General features: G+C 38.2%; 1 protein-coding gene across 2 annotated transcripts; it reads right to left on the minus strand.

Annotated features, from left to right (window-relative positions):
- Positions 1-728: 728 nt before the first annotated feature.
- Positions 729-24109, minus strand: SYPL1 (synaptophysin like 1). 2 transcript variants are annotated; one of them, XM_054495663.1, is made up of 6 exons: positions 23789-24109; positions 23447-23518; positions 10532-10656; positions 9046-9253; positions 3199-3387; positions 729-2162 (listed from the first exon to the last, which is right to left on the minus strand). In XM_054495663.1, exons 1-6 carry the CDS (start codon positions 23837-23839, stop codon positions 2028-2030), a joined length of 780 nt encoding a protein of 259 aa, XP_054351638.1. In that variant the 5' UTR covers positions 23840-24109; the 3' UTR covers positions 729-2027. The 2 variants fall into 2 exon arrangements, with proteins under 2 accessions (XP_054351638.1, XP_054351637.1); XM_054495662.2 differs by having other exon boundaries at positions 23447-23993.
- Between the last annotated feature and the right edge of the window lie 144 nt (positions 24110-24253).

Below are 24253 nucleotides of genomic sequence, written 5' to 3' on the forward strand. Positions count from 1 at the left end.
TCTAAGGGCTTTACATTTGTTAACTCACTTTTAAATCAGAAACACACTGAGATCAGGAAAGTGGTTTAACTATTCTTAGTTTCAGTTCCCCATAGTACAGTACAATATTTTGAGAGACCATATTCACATAACTTTTACTACAGGATGGTTTTAATTGTGCCACTTCATTATTAGTCCTTGTTCATCTCTTACTGTGCCTAATTGATAAACTTTATTATAGGTGCATGTATGGATAGGAAAAAAGACAGTTCATATAGGGCTTGGTACTACATTTGGTTTCAGGCATCCCAGGGGGGTCTTGAAACATATCCCCAGTAAACAGGAGGGAACTACTTACTTTATTTCCAATTTCCATATAAGCAAACTGAGGCACACAGAGGGCAATTTGCCTACAGTTAAACAGCTAGTAAGTGGTGTAGACAAGATTCAAATCTAGGCAGTTTGGTTGCAGAGCACACACTCTTAATCAGGAATCTTTGCTAGTTAATTAGACAATTAATGAGAAAAGGTATATCAGGAAAACTTAATCTGAGAGTTACAAATAAGTATTTTCTAAATGAGGACGGAAGAAAAAAGGATAGAACCAGAGTCTCCAAAGCATTTCTGTTTTATTCCTTGCCAAACATTAAAACTGTGATTCTATTTCCTGCTTTGAAAATCAGTTGTTTTGCACTGCTCAATGCCTTTAAGATGAAGGTTTCTTTGTGATATTAACAATCAGTGCACTCTTTCTTTCAACTCCTTTATTAAATTGGTTGCAAAAAAGATATACATTCTTATATTGACAATTCTTATCATGAATACAAGCATCAAAAATAAGGCAATAGCAAGATGTGCTTCACATATAAACAATCATGTTGTAAGAATGAGAAACCTGAATCCCTGTACAACAAAAAGATTAGAAAGCAAAATGTGAATAAGCTTGTGTTCAGAATATACCTATATGTGTGTGCAAAGACAATACACTCATCATATACCTCACTTAGGTTCCTTTATGATGCATAATTCCTTAATCGTTCATTTGTGAAACAAGAATGAATATTAAGAAACACGAAATCCAAATTGCACTTATTTTCACAATATCAATGCTAAACTCAAAATAGCAACTTCATTGACTCTCTATGGTAAATTTCAAACATGGAAAGCAATCTTAATTTTTTTAACCCTGTGACTAGGGTCTGCAAAAAACGGTGGATTATTTTACTCTACTTACAAAGAGGCTGGGTCTCAGCCTGCACTTAAACAGCATGAGCAACAAAGGACAGGAAACAAATATCACTAAGAGTAATGCCCATACATATAAAGATACCTAGTTGAGTCATGTTCTACTTACATAGCAAGCCTATTAAACCACTAGCATAACAGATCATATCTCATGAAACAGAATTACTAAATTAACTACACATCTATCAGAAATTTCCAAATCCCTGCTCCCAACACAATTTTAGTACACCATATTAAGTACCACGGGTCATTTAGAAAAACAGAAAAAAATATACACCTAGTCTTTGCAATTAAAAAAAAATCATAACATAAACAATGTTAGATATAAATTTTGAACTCAATATGTTTTTTCCTACATATTTATGTAATCAAGGCTCTTTAAGCAAAGACAGGTCGTAGGTATATGATCTGTACAAACTTACAGTAGTGTATATTCCAAATAAAGATTTTTCTTCCTACTATGGTATGACAATATAACTGCTTTCTGAATGAAGATACATGTTAAGGCTTAAGGTGTAAACACTTTGGAAGGCAAACAGCTTAGTGAAAAAAATTACGGTTCATTTAAAAATGTGTATCATTTCATAATAGACCCCTGAACTTTCAAATTTACATGTGAGAATACATTTACATCTTAACTTTCTAGGAAAGGCACAGGCTTTATGTAAAAAAGCAGCAGTTTTAAACCCACCAATATATTGACAAAGCCATTACTTTTATTAGAAACAAATAATGCTTCTCAAGGTGTTGGCAACATGTCATAGTATCAACATATACTTCATACAGTGTATTTCTCCCTTTAATTATATTCCGGTAGGAGGTGGAATACCTCCTTGGCTATGAGGGGCAGATGTATTTGATGGACTGTGTAGGCTGGTCTCCTTGTACACAAACCAAGCATTTCCTCCCCAAAGTATCATATTCAGAAAGCCAAATATCTATGAAAGAGAAAAATGAATATGAAAATCAAATACCTACTTATAAAAATTCATGCCCTACTTAAAAATCTCACTTTTTCTTTAAATATTTAACATTCTTAGGCAGTACGCCATTATTTCACTTAAAGTTTAATACTACACACAATGAGAAATAAAGAAGGAAGACTACATTTCAATGTACAAAATGTGGTTATATAATGACTTATTCCCAATGAAATAAGGCTAAATCTCTAAATCTGTCAATTATAAAATCATGGCTAAGAGACTTAGTTATTCTTCCAAATACTTTCACTTTTCTCCTATTTAGAATGATTATCAACTGCTCGTGTAACTTTTCCCATTTACTTCTTACCAACCCCTCCTACCATCTCTTCTACACCAATCCAACAGTTGTAGCCACAAAAAAAGAGGAGTCACACAACTTTACTTCCCATCCCAATGAGTCAACCTCAAAGAAATTAATCTTCCTGGCTGGGTGTGGTGGCTCACGCCAGTAATCCCAGCACTTTGAGAGGCTGAAGCAGGCAGATCACTTGAGGTCAGGAGTTTGAGATCAGCCTGGCTAACATGGTGAAACCCTGTCTCTACTGAAGATACAAAAGAATTAGCCGGGAGTGGTGGCACATGCCTGTAATCCCAGCTACTTGGGAGGCTGAGGTAGGAGAATCACTTGAACCCAGGAGGCGGAGGTTGCAGTGTGCCGAGATCATGCCACTGCACTCCAGCCTGAGTGACGTAGTGAAACTCCATCTCAAAAACAAAAAAAAAAAAAAAAAAAGAAATTAATCTTCCCAGATATAAATCTGACTAGATGAAAGAAAGTCTCAGAGACGAATAAAATCATGATCTTGGTTACAGGTAATACTTTTTTTAAGCAAACTTTTCTTCACTAAACACTATATTGTTACTAGAATTCAGGTAGCTGAGTAAAAATAAAAACCATCCAGAGATTTACTGAAAGCTATTGCTTTCCTGAATTACTAGTACTTTAAACAAATACATGAAATCAAAAAAATTATAAATAATGCATACATACCACAGATACATTTAGGGATCCCATACTGGTTACAGAGCCAAAGTAACACAGTACTGCTTTCTTCTTACAAGGCAAAAGTTCATCAACAATATTGTGACCGGTAGCTATTTTAATATCTGTCAGAGCTTTAGCCCAGGCTGAAGTGCTCACCAACCACAAAAAAGTGGCAACAAGTGTAACAACAAAGTCCTAAAGCAAAAATCAGTAAGAGTTAATAATGAACAATTAATTTTAATACTAAATTTCAAATCCATGATGAAGAAACTGAGATTACATTCAACCTTATGGTACCGAGAAATGGCCTTCATGACATACTTTATTAAAAAAGTCAGTCAGCATAGTAAACATTGCTGTTAGTGTTACAAGCACAGTGCCTGAGTTACAACAGTAAATAAGACTCAGTCATCTCCTCAGAAGTCTAAGATTTTCACAATAGAAACCAAAGTTTTATACAGCCTTCAACATAACCTCACCTCAGCCACTTACTCCCAGGATCATACCTTAGACCTTGTCATCACCAATGACTGTATCCTTCCATAATCTGTTTTGATCATCTCATTTTCCCATAACACCTCTTTCCAGCTCTCTCTCTCTGGCACCCCAATCCTAAAACTCCTTTGACCCCACCAAGACCTACAATCTGATCCTACTGCTTTCTTACTGTCTCACCACTTCACCAATGTCCTCACTTATTTTAATCAATTTCTATTCCAAGGGCTTTCGTTATCATCCCTTGCATATACTCTCAACTCCCTTATCCTCCTTCTGCAAAACTCTAACTTTAGTTAAACCGAATTCTCCATGAGATGGATAATAAAATGGTGAAAAGCACACACCAGAATGGTATCTCTTTTAAATTTCCTAACCACAAATTTTAAGAATGCTCATTATATTAAGAAAAAGGCAACAACAAAAATCTCCCAACACACCTTATCACTATTAACTCTGTACTAAATCCTTTGCTATTTATTACAAAGAATGGGATGGTTTTAGTATTTTAGAATAAATGGTTCTAATGGATGGTTTTAATATTTTAGATCGTAAGTCCAATCTTGTTTGATCTTCCTTCAAATTAATGACCAGGGTAGGAGTAATATAAAATTTGTATCTTTTGGATGCTATATATGCTAAACATATGCGTACACTCAAGGATAGGAGCTCTTATACATCTGCAACAAAAATCTTTCTAACCTCAGAATGGATTTTGGAGCATATCACAGAAGCATTTTGTTTTTTAAATAAACCCAATTAGTTTTTAATTATTTTGCCAGCCATCTTTTAGTCATTTATTAGGTTGGTGCAAAAGTTATTACGGTTTTTGCTATTTATTTTAATGATAAAAACCACAATTATTTTTGTATCAACCTAATATTTAGGATAAATACCAGTGACCTCTTATGAGATATAGAAGCTATGCTATATAGCTTGCCCACTTGGTCAAGACAACACTGAATGAATACTTAGGATTAGAGAACCAAAAATAATTACTAATTACACGAACACGGAAGTACATGCATTTTGTATCTGAGCTCTCTGCTGCTACTTGTCCTTTTAAAAAACCTAGATCAAAGAGAAAAGGCTAGAAATATAGTTTATATTTTCTGCACTGTGGAAGTACTCCCCTTTTTACTGCTGTACATCTGCTATACATCCTCCTGCAGGTAGACATTTTCTAACCACTTGCTAGAAATACAGTGTTTTTTGGAAAACTGATGAGTAACATGAGGTTATATGGCATGTTAAATAATTTCTCTTTATGGAAAAGTTCACAACTTTGATCAATATATGTCAAATCCTCCTAATTTTCAGGTATTTTCTTCCTTCCAAAGTCTTTTTTTTTCCCTGGTTATACTCTTAAATCCACTTTGATGGCCTGAGGTATGACATTCTTATATTTCAAAAGCAGGAACTTTTCTGAGAATGATGCACAAAGTAACCTAGGTTGAAGAGACGTGGGGGGAATTCTGGTCCCTTCAGATAGTATTTGCTCTACTCAGGACTCTAGTCACACTGCACTCTAAGCGAATGGTGCCACCTGGAGCTCTGCAATGCACAACCTGCAGCTGCCTAGGGTAGCTCTACTCCTCCCAACAATTTGCAATATGATTCATAGATTTTTAGAATTTGGGATACCCTAATTTTGTTTGGATTCATTTTCTGGTATTCTCAATTTTCCACATTGTCTTGAAACCTTAAAGTCCTGCTACTTAACAAAAAAAAAAGTGCTATATTTACTTCAAAAGAGAATTGAAGTAGATTTAAATTTTCATAACTGAAATACTCCTAGAAACACCTTAGCACAGAATTGAGAATATTGCTAAAAGGGCTTGTCCTCATTAATGGTACCTAAAAATTAATGTCATATTTGGCTATATCTTAAATTTTGGGTATCTCAAAAAAGCCCTTTTTTTCCCCCTGAGATGGAGTCTTGCTCTGTCACCTAGGCTGGAATACAGTGGTGTGATCTTGGCTCACTGTAACCTCCACTTCCTGGATTCAAGCGATTCTCCTGCCTCAGCCTCTCAGGTAACTGGGATTACAGGTGCCCACCACCATGTCCAGCTAATTTTTGTATTTTTAGCAGAGATGGGGTTTCACCATGTTGGCCAGGCTGGTCTCGAACTCCTGACCTCCTGGAGTGATCCACCCCACCTCAGCCTCCCAAAGTGCTGGGATTACAGGCATGACCCACTGCACCCAGTCTCTCAAAGAAAATCTTTTAATATTTTTATGGTTAAATTAAAAATAGAACTGAAAATTAAATTTAGAAGCTAGACTTTTATAGACAAGAAGCACCCATTATGTAACAACAAAAACCTACTTAAGGAACCAATTTTGGATTATCTCTTTATATGACCATTAATTGGTTATTCTGAGGTAGAAAATTACTTTTACTTTTCTGAATGATGCAACTAGGTCAGTTTTATAGTTTTATCAGACAAAAACCACTTACAAAAATAGATCTGAACACTGCTTTAAGAAGTGTAGTATTTTTAAAAGTTTACTAGACAAAATATGAGAAATAAAGGGCACATTGATAGATTTAGTAAAAAAACTTGTTGGGATGACAAAATGGCAAGAAATAGCTTCTAGTTATAAAGAATTTTAACAAAATATAATTATCTATAAGATTATTCCAGTTCCCTTTTAAATAAGATTTGAAAAGTCTGCAGAAGACACAGATTCCTAATAAGTATGTTGGATAAGCACTGCAAATTAAAACAGTTGACGTCTTATCTTTTTAACAACCGAGAAGTATGTTATGAAAACCTCTAGTTTTCTTATGTCTCCTATGACATAAGAAACAGAATAAATCTGAATGATAAAAGACTGTTGTATTACTTACCATTTTCATTCTTATGATCCAGCAGCAAAATTAAAAATAAATAAGTAAATAAAACTTGTAATCTTATTTAATAATCCTTCATATTTAAATAGCCTTCCCTTTAAAGTAACTTCATAAATAATTAGCAGATGTGTTTTCTCATACATATGAATGACCAGTATCACACATAAAAAACACCTCTGTTTTCCCTTTAAGTCACTAATAACTGACTTTGTAGTTACTCTTTTATAGTGGAGGTGCAGCTTAAAACCATGATTTCTCTCTGGATTTGCCACCAATAACCCAGGGCAGATTCTACTAACTAAATCTCAGAGAATATTTCTAGCTCAGTAAGCTCTGAAGCCAAAAGTATCAGGACTTCAAATCTAAGTCCTTTGTTGATACCTCAAAGATTCAAAATTAGTTCATGGTTGCCACTAATGCTGAGTATAAGAATTATCTGGGTCTGATTTTAAATTAAGGAGTTTAGGGACACAGACCAGGAATCAACAAACTTCTTCTGAAAACAGCCAAATAGCAAGTATTTTTTTTTTTTTTTTTTTTTTTTACTCTTTTGGCTGCTTTATTTTTTATTTTTTATTTTTTTCTTTTATTATTATTATTATTATACTTTAGGTTTTATGGTACATGTGCGCAATGTGCAGGTAAGTTACATATGTATACATGTGCCATGCTGGTGCGCTGCACCCACCAACTCGTCATCTAGCATTAGGTATATCTCCCAATGCTATCCCTCCCCCCTCCCCCCCACCCCACAACAGTCCCCGAAGTGTGATGTTCCCCTTCCTGTGTCCATGTGTTCTCATTGTTCAATTCCCACCTATGAGTGAGAATATGCGGTGTTTGGTTTTTTGTTCTTGCGATAGTTTACTGAGAATGATGATTTCCAATTTCATCCATGTCCCTACAAAGGACGTGAACTCATCATTTTTTATGGCTGCATAGTATTCCATGGTGTATATGTGCCACATTTTCTTAATCCAGTCTATCATTGTTGGACATTTGGGTTGGTTCCAAGTCTTTGCTATTGTGAATAATGCCGCAATAAACATACGTGTGCATGTGTCTTTATAGCAGCATGATTTATAGGATCTAATTAAACTAAAGAGCTTCTGCACAGCAAAAGAAACTACCATCAGAGTGAACAGGCAACCTACAAAATGGGAGAAAATTTTCGCAACCTACTCATCTGACAAAGGGCTAATATCCAGAATCTACAATGAACTCCAACAAATTTACAAGAAAAAAACAAACAACCCCATCAAAAAGTGGGCGAAGGACATGAACAGACACTTCTCAAAAGAAGACATTTATGCAGCCAAAAAACACATGAAAAAATGCTCACCATCACTGGCCATCAGAGAAATGCAAATCAAAACCACAATGAGATACCATCTCACACCAGTTAGAATGGCAATCATTAAAAAGTCAGGAAACAACAGGTGCTGGAGAGGATGTGGAGAAATAGGAACACTTTTACACTGTTGGTGGGACTGTAAACTAGTTCAACCCTTGTGGAAGTCAGTGTGGCGATTCCTCAGGGATCTAGAACTAGAAATTCCATTTGACCCAGCCATCCCATTACTGGGTATATACCCAAAGGACTATAAATCATGCTGCTATAAAGCAAGTATTTTTTATCTCTGTTACAACTACTCAATTTTACCACTGCAGTGTGAAAGCAGCCATAGGCAATGTGTAAATGATTGCGTATGGCTGAGTTCCAAAAAAAACCTTTATTTAAAAAAACAAGGGCAGGCTCCTGGCCACACCTATAACCCCCAGCACTTTGGGAGGCCAAGGCAGGCAGATCACTTGAGCCCAGGAGTTTGAGACCAGCCTGGGCAACATGGTAAAACTTCGTCTTTACAAAAATACACAAAAAGTAACTGAGTATGGTGGCTTGTGCCTATAGTCCCAGCTACTCAGGAGGATCATTTGAGCCCAGGAGGTTGACGCTACAGCAAGCCAAGATGGTGCTACTGCACTCCTGCCTGGGCGACAGAGCGAGACCTTGTCTCAAAAACTAAATACATAAATAAAGAAGTAAAAATAAAAAATAAGACAGTGACCTCTGGGACATAGTTTGTGAACCCATGATACAATTAAGGTCAATAAGTTTTGTAGAAGTATAAAGTGGGCCTTTAGAGAAAGAAAAAAAAGCAGAAAGAGTTATGAGACTATGTTGTGATAAGTAATTCTTCAAATTAAAAGAATTTCGACTTAATTTTTTTGCTATTTGTAACCTGATGTGCTTTATTACATATCTGAGTTTTTTCCAAGTTAAAATAGATTTAAAAAAGAAACAAACTTTTCTTATAGTGCAAATAGGCTAAAAAATTTGAGTTAAACTTAATGGGAGAAAGCTCAACCTCGTGGCAAACACAGGCTAAAATATGCTGAACTGGCTTACACCAAGAATTTTTATTTCCAGTATAAGAAAATCTATATTTAGCTTAAACAAATTATTTTTGTATTTAAAAAATAAAGTGATTACTTACAATCATAGGAAGTTTACGACTATCCAGATACAGACTCGTGTAGCCAACATAAAGCAGAAGGGCAGCAATGCAGTACAGGAACACAAAGACTGCAAAGGTAACATAGAATTGTGCAGAAGAAGAGTAATCACCTATGAGGACGTAATCTTTCCAATTTACATCACATATGTTTACACCTGGAGGTGGCTGAAATGATGCCTCATTCAACCTGTTAAAATAAATGTATGAATTATCGGACTTTCCCAACAGAGACAGAAACATTTAAGCAAAACAGTGAGTGACACTTCAAAAAATACTCCCCAAATATATTAAAAACATTCCTTTGGGGAAAAAAGTAAAATTAAAATATTATATTTAAGTAAACTGAAATTTTCATAATAAATGTATATAAGTTATACCTGGTATTAGTTTATGATACATTGAATACAGACTGAATTAAATACTTTCATACCCAGATACTATATTCCTGCAGTAAACAATTAGTCAGGTAGGAGAGATTATACCAAATGGTTTATACTTTGAGACATCATATTTCATTCTGTGTGGCACAGTATGTGTGACTAGCCCCAAGAGAGCCAATTACAGCAATGATTCACATTTTTAACCCTGGATCAATAGTTGCTAACAATAAATATTGCCTTTCATTTTTCCCAACCATAAATTGTAAAAAACTTGTTACTAAAGATGCTGTAACAGAGTTCCTTATGCGAGAAGTGTCTAGGAGAAAGGATACAAGATAGAGAGGCTTTGATGATGACTAACCACTTATTATCTGACTTATCTTTAATATGGGGATTTTATTTAATCATCAAAACAGCCTTACAAGATAATACTTCCAATTACTGGACCAAAAAATTGAGTCTTGGGTCAAGTAAGTAAAGTTAGTAAGTGAAAGAAGATTCCCACCCTGGCTTAAACATAGGACATATTCAATAAACTTTTCAATGGATACTGATGTCAAACAAGACTTCACAGATGAAATATTCATTTTAATTTAAGAGTAAGAAAGTGTGGCTTTATGCTAATGAATGAAATATGGAATCTCTTTTCTTTATATACATATGTCTTAAAACTATATAAAGACATTAATATTCAGTAATTGCAAAAAACACTGAGAATCTGGATTTTTCTATGTTTCCTTCCACATTAGGGCTTCTTATACTAAGGTGATAGAACAATCTCTAGTTTGCTTTATTTTTACATTTCCAATCCTCCGTTAGAATAAAATTATCAAGGCAACATCACATTGTTATAAAAGTTTCTAAACACTTACTCTCACTTTCTGTACTATTTTGTCACAGACCAGGAGATGTTTTTAGACAGGCATAGGTCTGTGTACCACAGTTTGGGAGGCAATGATCACTTACAAATGAGCATGCAATCTAAAATTTTCTACCCCCCACAGTCAATAAATTGCTGGAAATCTTAATGACTCACTGTGAAAGGAAAAAGAGTTGTGAGACCATTAAAAATAAATATAACTCACCTGAATGGATAACCAAAAGTAGCTGTAACAGTTTTATTCTCAGTAATTGTGGGAGGACAATTCACTTGAATTTCTGTTTGGCCCTTAAAACCTCCACAGGTGGCAAAAGCAAAGATAGAAGCAATCTACACAAAGTAAGATGAAAAGAGACAAAAGAAAAAAAAGATAAGCATTACTACACCCGAAACAAGGGTCACTAAAACTGTAAGCACACTGATTATTAAAAATTGGCTCACTAACATTCTAGAAATTCTTTTTTTGAGACAAGGTTTCTGTCGCCCAGACTGGAGTACACTGGCACAATCAGGGCTCACTGCAGCCTTGGCCTCCCAGGCTCAAGCGATCCTCTCACCTCAGTCCCCCAAGCAGCTGGATCACAGGTGTGCATCACCACACCTGGCTAATTTTTTTTGAATTTTAGTAGAGACGAGGCCTCACTATGTTGCTCAGATTGGGCTTGAACTCCTGAACTCAAGCAATCCTCCCATCCTGGCCTCCCAAAATGCTAGGATTACAAGTGTGAGTCACTGTGCCCAGCTCCCCACTACCCTTTTTTAAAGAGATGAGTCTCACTCTGTTGTATAGACTCAAGTGTAGTGGCACAATCATAGCTTACTGCAGCCCTGAACTCTCAAGTGATCCTCCCAAGTAGCTGGGACTAAGGAGTGTGCCGCCATGCCTGGCTACATTCTAGAAATTCTTAAACACAAACTAAGATGGTGAAAGACATTAAAACATTCATTTGCAAACCTCGACAAATGTGATTTTATTTTCCCCAGAGTATAATATAGAAATAAATGTACCAGCCCATATGACAATTCATTTGCTCATACTTTAGTGTATCCACTAAATATTAGTATGAACTATAGAGGGAGACTCACTTATTAGTATCAAAATCAAAAGGGGTGAATAGGAGGTATTTTTATTTGGAACGCAAGTTACCAGTAATTTGTAAAGCCAAGAGGTTGTAAGCATAGAAGAGACACTATTTCATGAGCCTGTTAAGCCTCCCTTGTGGGTATTTCCAGGTCTCAAAAAGTTGTTGGAAACTTATTTTCCTAATCATGAATATGCTTAAAAAAATGAATGATGTTCTCCAAATACTATCTAAAACACAAAAAACCTGGAAGCAACCTAAATGTTGACAGGGAATCAAACTATAATTCATCCATTCATTCATTCATGCAATGAAACATTATATAGCTGTTGGAAATTAACAACATACAATGTTGGAGATTAACAACATAGAAAGTATTCATTACATATAAAGCAGATTTAAACAACAAAAACTAGAAAGGTTATGCATCAAAATTTTAACACTGGTCACCTCTCAAAGGAAGATAAATAATTCCTTTTTATTTTTCTACTTGTGAATTTTCTACAAAACAACACAAGTAAGCAAAAAATTCCATATAACGCTGTTAAACTCCAAGAGCTCAATCTTTCAGCAAGTGTTGATGGCTCTATTTTCAAAATACATTTGCAATCTGACCACTTGTACTGCCTCCTGATCTGAACTACCATCACCTCTTGCCTGAGTTTTGCACTAACAGCCTTCTAAATGATCTCTCTGCTTCTGCCCTTGCCCCAGCTTCAGTCTGTTATCAACACAACAGCCAAGACAATCTTTTAAACATGTAAGGCAGAAAATGTTATCCTTTGCTCAAAACCCTCCAATGGCTTTTGAGCTCTCTATGAATAAAAACCAAAGTTCATATAAAGGCCTGCAAGATCCTTTCTTCCCTTATATTTCTGACCTCACGTTGCTACTTTTTCCTTTACCTAATCTGTATACACAAACTGCTTTCCATGCGATACCTTTAATGATGACACTGGATAAACTCTTCCTTCAGGACCTTTGTACTGGCTATTTCCTCTGCCTGGAATACATGTTTCACTCCCTCACTTCCATAGCTTCCTGTTCCAGTATGACCTTCTCAGGGAGACCTTCCCCTCACCACACTATATCAAATAACAGCACTCCTACCCCACACTACCTATTCCCTCTACTCTATTTCTGCTCTATTTCTCCTCCGTTCTCATTACCACTGCTTGACACAGTACTTAATTTGTCTGTCTTTCCCTAGAATAGAAACTTGAAGAGGTCAGGGGTTGGTTTTGTTCAAGGTCACACACACTCAGCAACTGGTGGTAGATAAAATTCAATGCAGATCTGATATCAAATCTTCACTGTTGAACACTTGACATAATGCCTCCCATGGATTATTCCAGGGCCTTGAATCTTGTAGGCCATAATCCACATTATAGTAATTGTCAAGGGTTTGTTCCCCCCCGCCCCCCCCAAAAAAGATACATGAAAAGAATCTGGTTACAGATAGGAACAGTCTGAGGTAATGTCCAGCACACAGTTTGTGGTCTTAAGTGTTAAGAGGTGATCCCTGGTTTTTACAGGATTTTAAAATATGTAAAAGTAACTTTCCTTGGAAAATGTGTCATGAAGTCATTTTTCATTATTTGTACTAAATAATGTTTTATGTTAAAAAAGGTAAAGATGGAAGAATCAATACTCTCTCAGAATAAATATGCATGAATACACAGAGTGAAAAGGCCAGAAAATGAGTCCTGAGCATATACCCATGTTTAAATTTAAAAAAAAAAAAAAGAAATGAGATACACAAATTGAACCAATGGAGCAGAATAAAAAGGCCAGGTATAGACTAGTGTGTATAAGACAAATTGTATCTAACAGAGTTGATTTGTAGATCATGGAGGAAAGGAATGTGGTGGTTTTAAAGATATGCCCACAAACTCTTTGATACAACTCCCATCAAGAGATGGAGCCTGATTTCCCTTCCCTTGAGTGTGAACTAAATATAGTGACTTGCTTCTACAGAATAGAATATGGTACTGTAGAAGAAATGGGATGTCTTTTCTGACACTCAGTTATAAAAACATTGCAACTTTTTTTTTTTTGAGACACAGTCTCGCTCTGTCACCCAGGCTGGAGTGCAATGGTGCAATCTCGGCTCACTGCAACCTCCACCTCCCAGGTTCAAGGAATTCTCCTTCCTCAGCCTCCTGAGTAGCAGGGGTAATTACAGGTGCCCGCCACCATGCCTGGCTAATTTTTGTATTTTCAGTAGAGATGGGGTTTCACCATGTTGGTGAGGCCAGTCTCGAACTACTGACCTCCGGTGATCCACCCGCCTTGGCCTCCCAAAGTGCTGGGATTACAGGCTTGAGCCACCACGCCCAGCCAAAGATTGCAACTTCTGTCTTCCTTTCTCACTCTCTTGAACTTTCTCATTCTCTGGGGGAAGCCAGTGGCCATGTTGGGAGGATACTCAGGCAACTTTTAGAGACTCATATGGTGTGGAATTGAGGACTGCCAGTAACCACATGACTGAGCTTGGAAGGGGATCCTCTGAGGTTTGCCAACAGTCATGAGAATGAGCTGGAGGCCTTGAGATAACAGCAACCCCAGCCAACAGCTTGACTGCAACCTTATGGGAGACCCTATGCCCAAACCACATAGCTAAGCTGCTCCCAGATTCCTGACCCACAGAAGAATGGGTAAGATTTATTATCTCACTTAATAAAAGTCAACAGACCTTTGTTTTAAACTGCTAAGCTCGGCATAATTTGTTATACACCAATAGATAACTAATACAAGGAAGAGCTGTTCAGTAAATGGTCCAGATGAGCTGCACACAAAAGTAAAAAGTCTTTAAAAAATGTAAAGACAATATAAAAGAAAACCTGTGACCACATGAAAAAGAAGAATTTAAGATTTTTTTTTTTTTGGTAAAAAAGAACCATAAAAGATTGTTAAATTAAACTACAGAAAAAAAACTTAATCAAGTCAGCTGTTGAATGTAAAACAAGCTACCAATTAGATGAACATATTTATAATAAACATAATGTCACAAAGGATTTACTAGTACATAGATCTAAGAGAAACCCTTGCTCACATGTACTAAGAGACATATAAGAATGTTCATAAAAAATGGGGAGGGGAAAAGCAACAGGGAAATGGATAAAATACCATAGTATATTCTTACACTTGGAAGTTATATGGCAAAAAAGATATAAGAATTAACAACTGCCTACATCAACATAGATGAATCACAGAAATCCAATGCTGAGTTAAAACAAAAACAAAACAAAAACCATGTTGCATATGACTACCTAGACTATAAAACCATTTTTTAAAAAGCTCTGTTTACCTGCCTACATTACACCTGCCACTATTTTTGTTCAGGCCCTCACCATTTTTCACTGGGACTAACCCATCAGACTCTTCCTCACATTTCCAATTTCATTCCAATTGATACTCATCTTCTATAATGTGGGCACTACAGCTGCAGTACCCAGTAATGCTACTTGTGAGTCCTGAACACTTTACATGTCACTAATCTAAATTGATACATACTCCAACTGCAAAATACACACTAGATTTTGAAGATTTACTATGAAAAAGATGTAAAATACTTCATTAATTTTTATATTGACTGTTCAAACAATAATCTGGATAGATTGGGTTAAGTAAAATATATTGTTAAAATTAATTTCACCTGTTTCCTCTTATTTTAGTGTGGTTAATAGAACACTGAAAATTACTATGTGGTTTGCATTTTTGATTCCCATTGTATTTTTTTGTACTGGACAGAGCTAGTTTAGAATGATATCACACTGATCTGAAATAAAAATCTGATCATGTCCTTCCCATTTAAAGGAATTTCCTCAATTGTTTTTCAACCTAAACAAAAAATGCTCAAACTTCTTAATTTGGCATAAAAAGCATGGCTGATCAATCCTCAACTTTATCTTTCTAGATAGATTTATCTGCAGTGTATTCACTGCCAGGTACTGTATGGTTCTGTCACATTATACTGCTTACTATTCCTGAAACATACCATGTATTTATGTCTTAAATGTACATGCTTCTTCTTCTGGGAATGCCCCGTCTCTAATTAGCTCATCTTTTAAGGCCCTACCCAATTCCTTGTGGTAGAACTCATGATTCTTCTCTTGAGCTATCATAGACATTAACTCTGTTATATATGAACTCTACTGTAGGCATTTTTCTTGTGTAACTTGCTTTATAAAAAATAAAATGGGGCCGGGTGCAGTGGCTTATGCCTGTAATTCCAACACTTTGGGAGGCCGTGGCAGAAGGATTGTTTGAGCCCAGAAGTTCAATACTAGCTTGGGCAACACAGTAAGACCTTGTCTTAAAAATAAAATAAAATAAAAAAATTCAATGGAAAAATGAATTTCCTAATATAACAAGTAGCAAATAAATGGCATACTGCACTACAGCTTGTTGCTTTCAAGACTATCACTTCTACTGCTCCTTTGCCAGACTGTCATGTCTTCGCACCTGGTTTTGTTTAGGATTTTCAGTGACTAGCAGAAAACCTGGCACATAGCAGATGCTCACTAAATAACTACTTAATTAAGGAAAAAATAATTTCCAATAACTTATAAATAAAACCATATTTTGAATCTTACATAATTATCATTTTAAAGCTTTTTGTTATAAGGATAGATAAATACCATGACAGCAATTCTGGTCTTTATCTTATAGAAGGGACAAAAGCACATATTTTATATTAAAGTACAAAATTATGAGGGCAAAATATCCAACTATCTCACTTCTCCCTATATTCTACTGCTATTTTGATCTAGACTGGAATTTATATACTGGCAGCCTGTTGGTAAAACCTGGCCTGCAAATATATTTGTGTGGCCTTTCCAGTATTACAAAAAAATGTGAATTTGTTGTCATTGTTTTAATATCAGGGTATTACACATAAAAATTTGGATTTCCTGCTTTTCCTGAGTGTGTATGGGAAAGCTGAAGAATGGCAACATCAGACCTACATTCTCATAAATCAACAATCAGAGAGAAAGTGACAGATGTCACTTATGGCAGAGTATGTGCTTTCCAGGTTATCCGCTTCTCCATTGACTTAACAGCCCTCAGGATGTGTGTTAGTTGCCAGTAAGTAATCAATGACATACTATTGTTTTTCTTCCAAACATCTTGCTTCACTCATTTACTTTAGAGGGTAGTTCCTATGACCATTTCAGTTTCTAACCCTAGTCTAAAATGAAGGAGTATTGGTGTTCTGATTTATATTTTCTGGCCACTTTTGAAACTTATTTTCCCATATACTCCTACCCCATGAAGAATGACTGAAAACTACTGACATGGAATTCTATCGGCAGAGTAACTAGTAAGAATCCAGCGGCAGGGTGACAGCAAGCTTCTGTTTAGTCAGAAAAGTTACATGTTCACATACAGCCCCAAGTATCCAGAGAAACAGTCCCACTTACTTCCCTGCCCACCAGACCCATACTAGATGACCACCATGGCAGATCTTATTCAGAGAATTGTAACCTCAGGGTGAATATTACAGCCTGGTTTTCTGGAGCACTAGTCTCCAAAGTAGACTGGAGTACCAGAAGAAAATATGTAAACTTCTATTTAGATCTACTTTCAGACTTAAATAAGGAATTGAAGCTTTATTGCAATTAATATACTACTGAAACCCATGCTGGGCATGCACATCAGAAGGTCACATGTCAGTACAGCATGCAGGGTATCCTGAAGGTAAGGGGAATCTCATACATGGAAGGACAGACAGTGATAACCTCATCTATTCTTTCACTTTTAGTGTTCATGCATTACAACGTGAGTGGGCCTGGATTTATGGAATAAATTGTCTAGTTTTAACCAAATCAAACTTCACAAAATTGACCCGTGGCTTTAAAATGTTCTTCAAAGAAACTATACATTGGTAACACACATACTCATGTATAAAAGAGAAAATGGAAGCATTCATACTACTCTATGATTACAATCATCAGTCATATTACAAGGTAAAAACAGACTACTTAATCAGATCACAAGAAGGTGGCAAAACAATAAAAAATTATCAGAATAGTATCTGAAGCAAGGATTTAAAAATATAAACAAAATTTGCACTGAGTATATAATATACCTTAAGATACTAACATAGTAAAACATGCATCTTAAGTTGTAGATGCATATTGTGGCTCTGTCCATAAAATTTTGCACTAATAGGAGTTCATGATAAAAAAAGACTCTGGAGGCTGGGCACGGTGGCTCACGCCTGTAATCCCAGCACTTTGGGAGGCCGAGCCGGGTGGATCACCTGAGGTCAGGTGTTCGAGACCAGCCTGGCCAACATGGTGAAACCCCGTCTGTACTAAAAATACCAAAAAAAATTAGCTGGGTGTGGTGGTGGGCACCTGTAATCCCAGCTACTTGGGAGGCTGAGGCAGGAGAATTGCTTGAACTTGGGAGGCGGAAATTGCAGGGAGCCGAGATCACACCACTGCACTCCAGCCTGGGCGACAGAGTAAGACTCCGTCTCAAAAAAAAAAAAGAAAAAACTCTGGAGGCTGGGTGCAGTGGTTCATCTCAGCATTTTGGGAGGCCAAGGCAGGTGGATCGTTTGAGCCCAGGAGTTCGAGACTGGCCTGGGTAACATGGTGGGACTCTGTCTCTATAAAAAACTATAAAAGTAGCTGGGTGTGATGTTATGTACCTGTAGTCCCAGCTACCCAGTAGGCTGAAGTGAGAGAAAAGCTTGAGCGTGAGGAAGTCAAGGCTGCAATTAGTCATGATCGTGCCACTGCACTCCAGCCTGGGTGACAGAGTGAGACCCTGTCTCAAAAAATAAATAAATAAAATTTAAAAAGAGTTTGGAGACTTAACTTCTATTGCTAGACCATGCTCATTCTGAGGATTCTACTGGAGAATACTAGTATTCACCTGGTTTATGAGTGTTGTTTACACGTTTCTAGTTGCAGGATCCTCATTGCTATTTAATTTCATCATTAATCTGAAATCATCTACTTAAATTTCTTTCTGTCCAAGGTTTAGTTTATCAAAGTGATAACTGAAATCTTCAAAAATAGATATAAAAGTATATTATGTATGAGTGTTTACATGCAAAACAAATGTATGCTGGTTTTAAGTCAAATGATCATTCAGTACTTAAAATGAAATATTATAGCACGTTTGCCTTTACAGTCAAAAGATTAGATGCCTAGAGCCAAGGTATGATTTTTATGAGTCAAAGTCTGAAATGTTTACCAAAGTTATTCATTTCAAAAAAGTATTGTTTTTGATGGTGATATTTCAGTTTATTCCCACTGGGCAATAAAGTCAGTTACAAACTGCTTCAGTTTCACTCTTATCTCCCTTTGCTTCTAATGTACAATAGTAGAAAATTCTAAATAGCCTGCCAAGATAATTCCATAATCCTTAAAAATTTGGATTATGGCCGGGTGCGGTGGCTCATGCCTGTAATCTCAGCACTTTGGGAGGCTAGGGCGGACGGACTACCTGAGATCAGGAGTTTGAGACCAGCCTGGTGAAACCAGGTGAAACCCCGTCTCTACTAAAAATACAAAAATTAGCCGGGCAAGGTGGCACACACCTGTAGTCCCAGCTACTTGGGAGGCTGAGGCAGGAGAATCACTTGAACCTGGGAGATGGAGGTTGCAGTGAGCTGAGATCATGCCACTGCACTCCAGCCTGAGTGACAGAGCAAGACTCTGTCTCCAAAAAAAAAATTGGATTATGAGAAGTAAACTCTAGAGTTCCTACTGAAATAAACAGCTAGAAGTTTTTTGCTAACTCCTAATCATTGTATGTTGAAAACACCTTTATGTCACCTTAAATCTCTGAGGAACCTAAATATATTTATTTAAAAATCATTTATCAGCCAGGTGCGGTGGCTCATGCCTATAATCCCAGCACTTGGGGAGGCTGAGGCGGGTGGATCACTTGAGGTCAGATGTTAGAGTCCAGGCTGGCCAGCATGGTGAAACCTCGTCTCTACTAAAAATACAAAACTTAGCTGAGTGTAGTGGCAAGCGCCTGTAATCCCAGCTACTCGGGAGACTAAGGCAGAAGAATCTCTGGAACCTGGAAGGCGAGGTTGCATTGAGCCGAGACCACACCACTGCACTCCAGCCTGGACAAGACAGAGACTATATTTTTAAAATTTAAAATATAATTTATATTTTTAAAAATAAAAATCATTTTCTAATTGCTCTACTATTTTCATGTCTTCTGGAGTGAATCAATATCCTGATTGTTGATCTGGCACGCTGTCTTGAAGTAAGCCTGTCACTCTGTGGAAAACTGACAGCATTTGTTGCCACTGACATAATTTGAGTTTTTAAGTAAAAATTAGTTTTCTTCATGTGTTTTAGGATATTTGATATAGGCTCAACTTGATTGTCCTCTCCCGCTTCTATCCCTGTCTAGTGGCTTTATGGTCATGGTCATTTCTGCTTGGCCTTCTGAGTCCCCTAGTCCACAAACACCACACCTTATGATGGAACTCCCCAAACCACCAACATAAGTGAACATACACGTTATCACAAATCCAGACCTTAAGCCTGCAAGTAGATTGGTCCAAGTCTTGAGAGGCTATATATCTCTCTTTATTTCTACACTTTTAAGTACTCAGCTCTATTTAAGTCATAAATCCAGACAGTTGGTTGAGCTTTCTCCAGATTTATTAATAATTACCAAATTTGGGAATAGTCTTTCTCCCTGCCACATTTTCTGTTCTGTTTCTGGTCCCCAGTGATGTTTACCTCATCAATTCTCAATGTGTGGTCTGTGGACCGCTGAAAGTTACCAAGGCTCTTTCAGGAGTTCATGAAGGTAAAACATTTTCCTAACAATACTAAGACATTATTTGCCTTTTACATTGTGTTGACATTTGTACTGATGAAGCAGATAAACTGGTGGGGAAAACTGCCGGGTTTAGTAAGAATCAGGAAGAATACCAAACTCTATTTCACTGCCACATACTTGCAGTTAAAAACAAAACACAAAAAAGAACAAAAAAACCCCACCAGTTTTACTTAAGAATGTCTGATGAAGCAGTAAAAATTTTATTAAACCTTGACCCTTGAGTTCTCGTCAGTATGATAAAATGGGAAATGCAAATAAAGACTTTTGTTGCATACCAAATACAATGGTTGTCTCCAGAGAATGCATTTAAGCAACTGAGTTGTAAGCTGAACTAGTGGCTTTTTTTTGTAACTACCAAATTTCTCCCATTTTCACAGTCAAACAGCGGTTTATGGTGTCTTCACTTTCTTACTACACATTCATTCAGCCTACTAAAATCTGGCTTTTTGATTTTACTGAAACTGCTCTTGCTAAAGCCATCAACTAGTCCTTATTTTACTTAACCATTCTATTGCACCTTATGTTTTGGGGTACTCTTTTCTTGAAATTCTAATAGTGATGCCAAGGCATTATTTCCCTCAATTTTCCTAACCATTCCTTCTCTCCTTTGCAGGCAGATATCTGCTATATCTGCAGCCCAAACTCATATTTTAAATTCTACATCCATATATACAACTGTATCCTATAGGATACCTCCAAAAGATCTAAAGAGACCACAAACTCAATACATCCGAAACCTTTGACCTTCCACAAAATCTGCTCCTCCTCCTCTTAATGACATTACCTTGAATATGCTAATGGCAACCAAGTCAGAAAGACAGCAGTCATCTTAGGGTCCTCCCTCTTTGTTACCTTCCATATATATTCTAATTTGTAACCCCCTTTTGTAAACCCCTTCAGTCCTACTGAAACTAATTTTAGGCCCTCATAATTCCTCAATCAACAGATTTCCCTTCCTCCAATTCTGCCCTTTCCAATCCATCCTTTTAGAAATTTTCATTTTGTCGGCAGTTAGAGGGATGGATTGGAAAGGTCAGAATTGGAGGGAGAAATCGATTGATTGAGGAATTATGAGTGCCTAAAATTAGTCGTATCATTGACTTGTTTAAAGCCTTTAAGTTCCCATCCCCTATGGCAGGGATTCTGGGCTTGAGTGGAATAAACACTCCAATATTCTGTGCTCTGCACATATGCATTTTCCTAAGGAAAGGGCCCAGATTCCCAAAGATTAACCCTAGAAGCAGCCAACCTCTGAAATCTTTTCAGAACAATCTCAAACCGTACCCTCCAACCCAGCATATATTCCAACTAACCCCCAATTACTTTTAAGTTCTCATACAGGGTTATGCTGCTTCAACATTTCCTTCCACTGAACATAAGATTCCTTCTGCCTAGAAAGCCACTCCCCAAGTGAACCAGTACCCATCCTTCCAGTGTTCTTTCAGCTATGAAGTCCTCCCTAGTTCCTCCAAGCAAATGCTCTCTCCCTCATTTCTTTTACTATTCTTTGCATACACCTTTATCACAGTTTATATGGCATTTTCATATTTTTTATGTCCTTCATCCTTAATAGATCATGAGAAAAAGACCATGTTTTATTCGTGTGGTATGCTAGTGTTTAGTACAGATCTGGTATAAAATAGTCAAATATTTACCACACCATTAACAATGTGTAGTCTTTTCATAAAAGGCTCTCCTGTGTAATAACAAGCTGTTCAAACTGAAAGTATTTCTGTAAGATGCTTAAAAAGGGATATTTTTCAAAATACATCAAAACACGAATGAACTTATCACTAGTGCTTGAAATATTAAGGAAAAAGCTAAGTCTACAATTGTTTAAAAACTTGACAAATAATATAAGCACAGATATAAACAGCTGCCTCTTCATTTAAGTGGAAATCTAAATTATTAGTTATACATTTAATTATAATCCTCAATGAGACTAAATCTAGATATGACTTTCTTAACGTTTATATTTGATTAGCCTCGTTAATGAGATTTTCCTCTTGCAATTTTTAAGCTTTAATCATGGTTTTCTTTATACTTAAATCTGGACTTAGGTTTAAAAAAATCAAGTATATTTATTTATGCATCTTTAAAGTAGTCATTTGTGTGAAGTCAGCACTACTTCAGTTTTCAGAAAACACAAAATGTTCAGTGAATGGTGAAACTGCCTAACCCCTTGGGCGGTTACAATGGTCCAAGTAGGAAATCACATTAGGTACCCATCAGAGAAACTGAGTTTCCATGCTGCTTTTAAAAACATCCTCGGTAGGTTATTTAGAACAGGAAATTGAAAGTTCTTATTCTTCTTCACCACTCTATCACTAAGGAAAAGGGCGAAAAAGCTATGGATGTAAATGCTGCTGTCTATAAACACAACTTGCCTGCAGAAATACGTAGTGGGCCACGAAGTTTGAAGGAAGCCCGCAGTGACTGGTATATTCACCAACTCCTCCAAGTAACTGATCATTGCCAAGGTCGAATTAATAAGTGTTCTTTGATGTTAATGATTGTGAGTGTTCTCAGGAAAGGACTAAAAGCTGACTTTCTAAACGGTGTTGTTTGGAAATACCCAAAACAAACTCGATGTCCGTTCCTAACGTGTTATTAAGTGAACCGATCTGACTCGATGCGTTTTGTTAAAAGGCCTTTCTTTCGTTTCCCTGGCCCACAGTTTATTTTTTTACTATTTTTAACTCGGAGCTCATCTTAAAAACAAATTAAGAACGGAATGCTCGCCAAATCACGTCTACAAGACAAAATCGGCTTCCCAGGGAGCTGGACCTCGAGTGGGCACTGGCAGGGAGGTAACCACTGAGCCGCTCCGCAGAGCGCGACGCTGGCCGCCGGGTTTCGGTTAGACCGCAGCAGGAAGTTTTCCCTTTCTCTGCGGGAGGCAGTGGAGCCAAGGGTAAATTTGAACTCCCACCCCACGGGGGCACCCAGAGGGAAGCTCCGGTGTGGGAGGGTGGCTCCCCTGGGAGCCAGGCGGCCGAGGAGCTCGTGATTCGACGCCCGCCGCGGCGTCTCCGCCCCGCGCGGCCCAGGCCGCGGCCTCCCTGCCGTCCACTCCCAGTCCTGGGGCGGCGGCCTCAAAGCCCGCGCGGCAGGGCTGCGTCCCGGCTCGCAGGTCCCCGTCTCCCCGCCTAGGGCGCCGCGCCGAGCGGCAGGCGGGCCTGGCCGGCGCGGGCTGCACTCACCCACTCGAGGACCTTGATGAAACCGAGTGGCTCCTTGAGCGGGTTAAGGTTGATCTGGAAGCCAGACATCCTCTGAGGGAAGGAGGGAGAGAGAGTCAGGACGACGGGGCGGAGAAGAAGGGGACCGACGAGACCAGAGCAGCCCGGTGGCGAGGAAGGGCAGGCGGGGCTGGCGCGCTGGCCGGGCTCGGAGGCGGGCCCGGGCGGCCGTGGGGCGGGGCGGGGCGGAGCGGCGGCGGTTGAGCTGCTGGCTGAGACTCTGGGGCGGAAAAGGAGTGGGGCGGCTGGGGAGGCGAGGGGCGGGCCTGGGCGGGGACCGGGAGGCTTCTCCTCAGGCCGCACCTGGCCGAGTCGACTGATCCGCTGGCGAACCAAGTAGATGTTGGGCGCCATACTGCGTGCGCCGCACCCCCTTCCCTGCGGTTCAGCCCCTAGCACTCGGTCTTCCCCTGCGCACGCGTGCACGCGTGCGCTCGTCGGGCCCGCGCCGCGCTTCCGGACCCGCGCGACTGCGGAGAGCCCTGACCCGGGGGCGCCCACGCCCGCGCCTGCGCAGCTTGGGGGCGCTGGTCTCAGAGAAACCCTCACTTGACCCCGAGCTCACCACAGCTGAGCTCACTACACCGAAGCCGACCTCTCCTTCCCTTAACAGATCTCAACTTTTATATGAATTTATAATGTATTGGCACAGATGAAGTCGCGTTTCAAGGCATGTGTTAGGGGCCTTTGATTAAAATTGCAAAACAACAGACTTCTGGCTACCGTGCTGTGGGGTGCCTCGAAAGTGTGAATCACCAAAGATTCCTA

This window comes from Pongo pygmaeus, chromosome 6 (assembly GCF_028885625.2).
Source record: "Pongo pygmaeus isolate AG05252 chromosome 6, NHGRI_mPonPyg2-v2.0_pri, whole genome shotgun sequence".
In the NCBI taxonomy this organism is placed as follows: Eukaryota; Metazoa; Chordata; class Mammalia; order Primates; family Hominidae; genus Pongo; species Pongo pygmaeus.

What these genes read in the sequence shown, in the direction of transcription:
- SYPL1 (XM_054495662.2), bottom strand. Translation starts at nt 23,839, where the DNA reads ATGGCGCCCAACATCTACTTGGTTCGCCAGCGGATCAGTCGACTCGGC. An exon ending in TCATCAAGGTCCTCGAGTGG is followed by an intron (nt 10,657 to 23,446) that starts GTGAGTGCAGCC and finishes TACTTTGTGTAG; the next exon opens with ATTGCTTCTATCTTTGCTTT. An exon ending in ACTTTTGGTTATCCATTCAG is followed by an intron (nt 9,254 to 10,531) that starts GTGAGTTATATT and finishes TTATTTTAACAG; the next exon opens with GTTGAATGAGGCATCATTTC.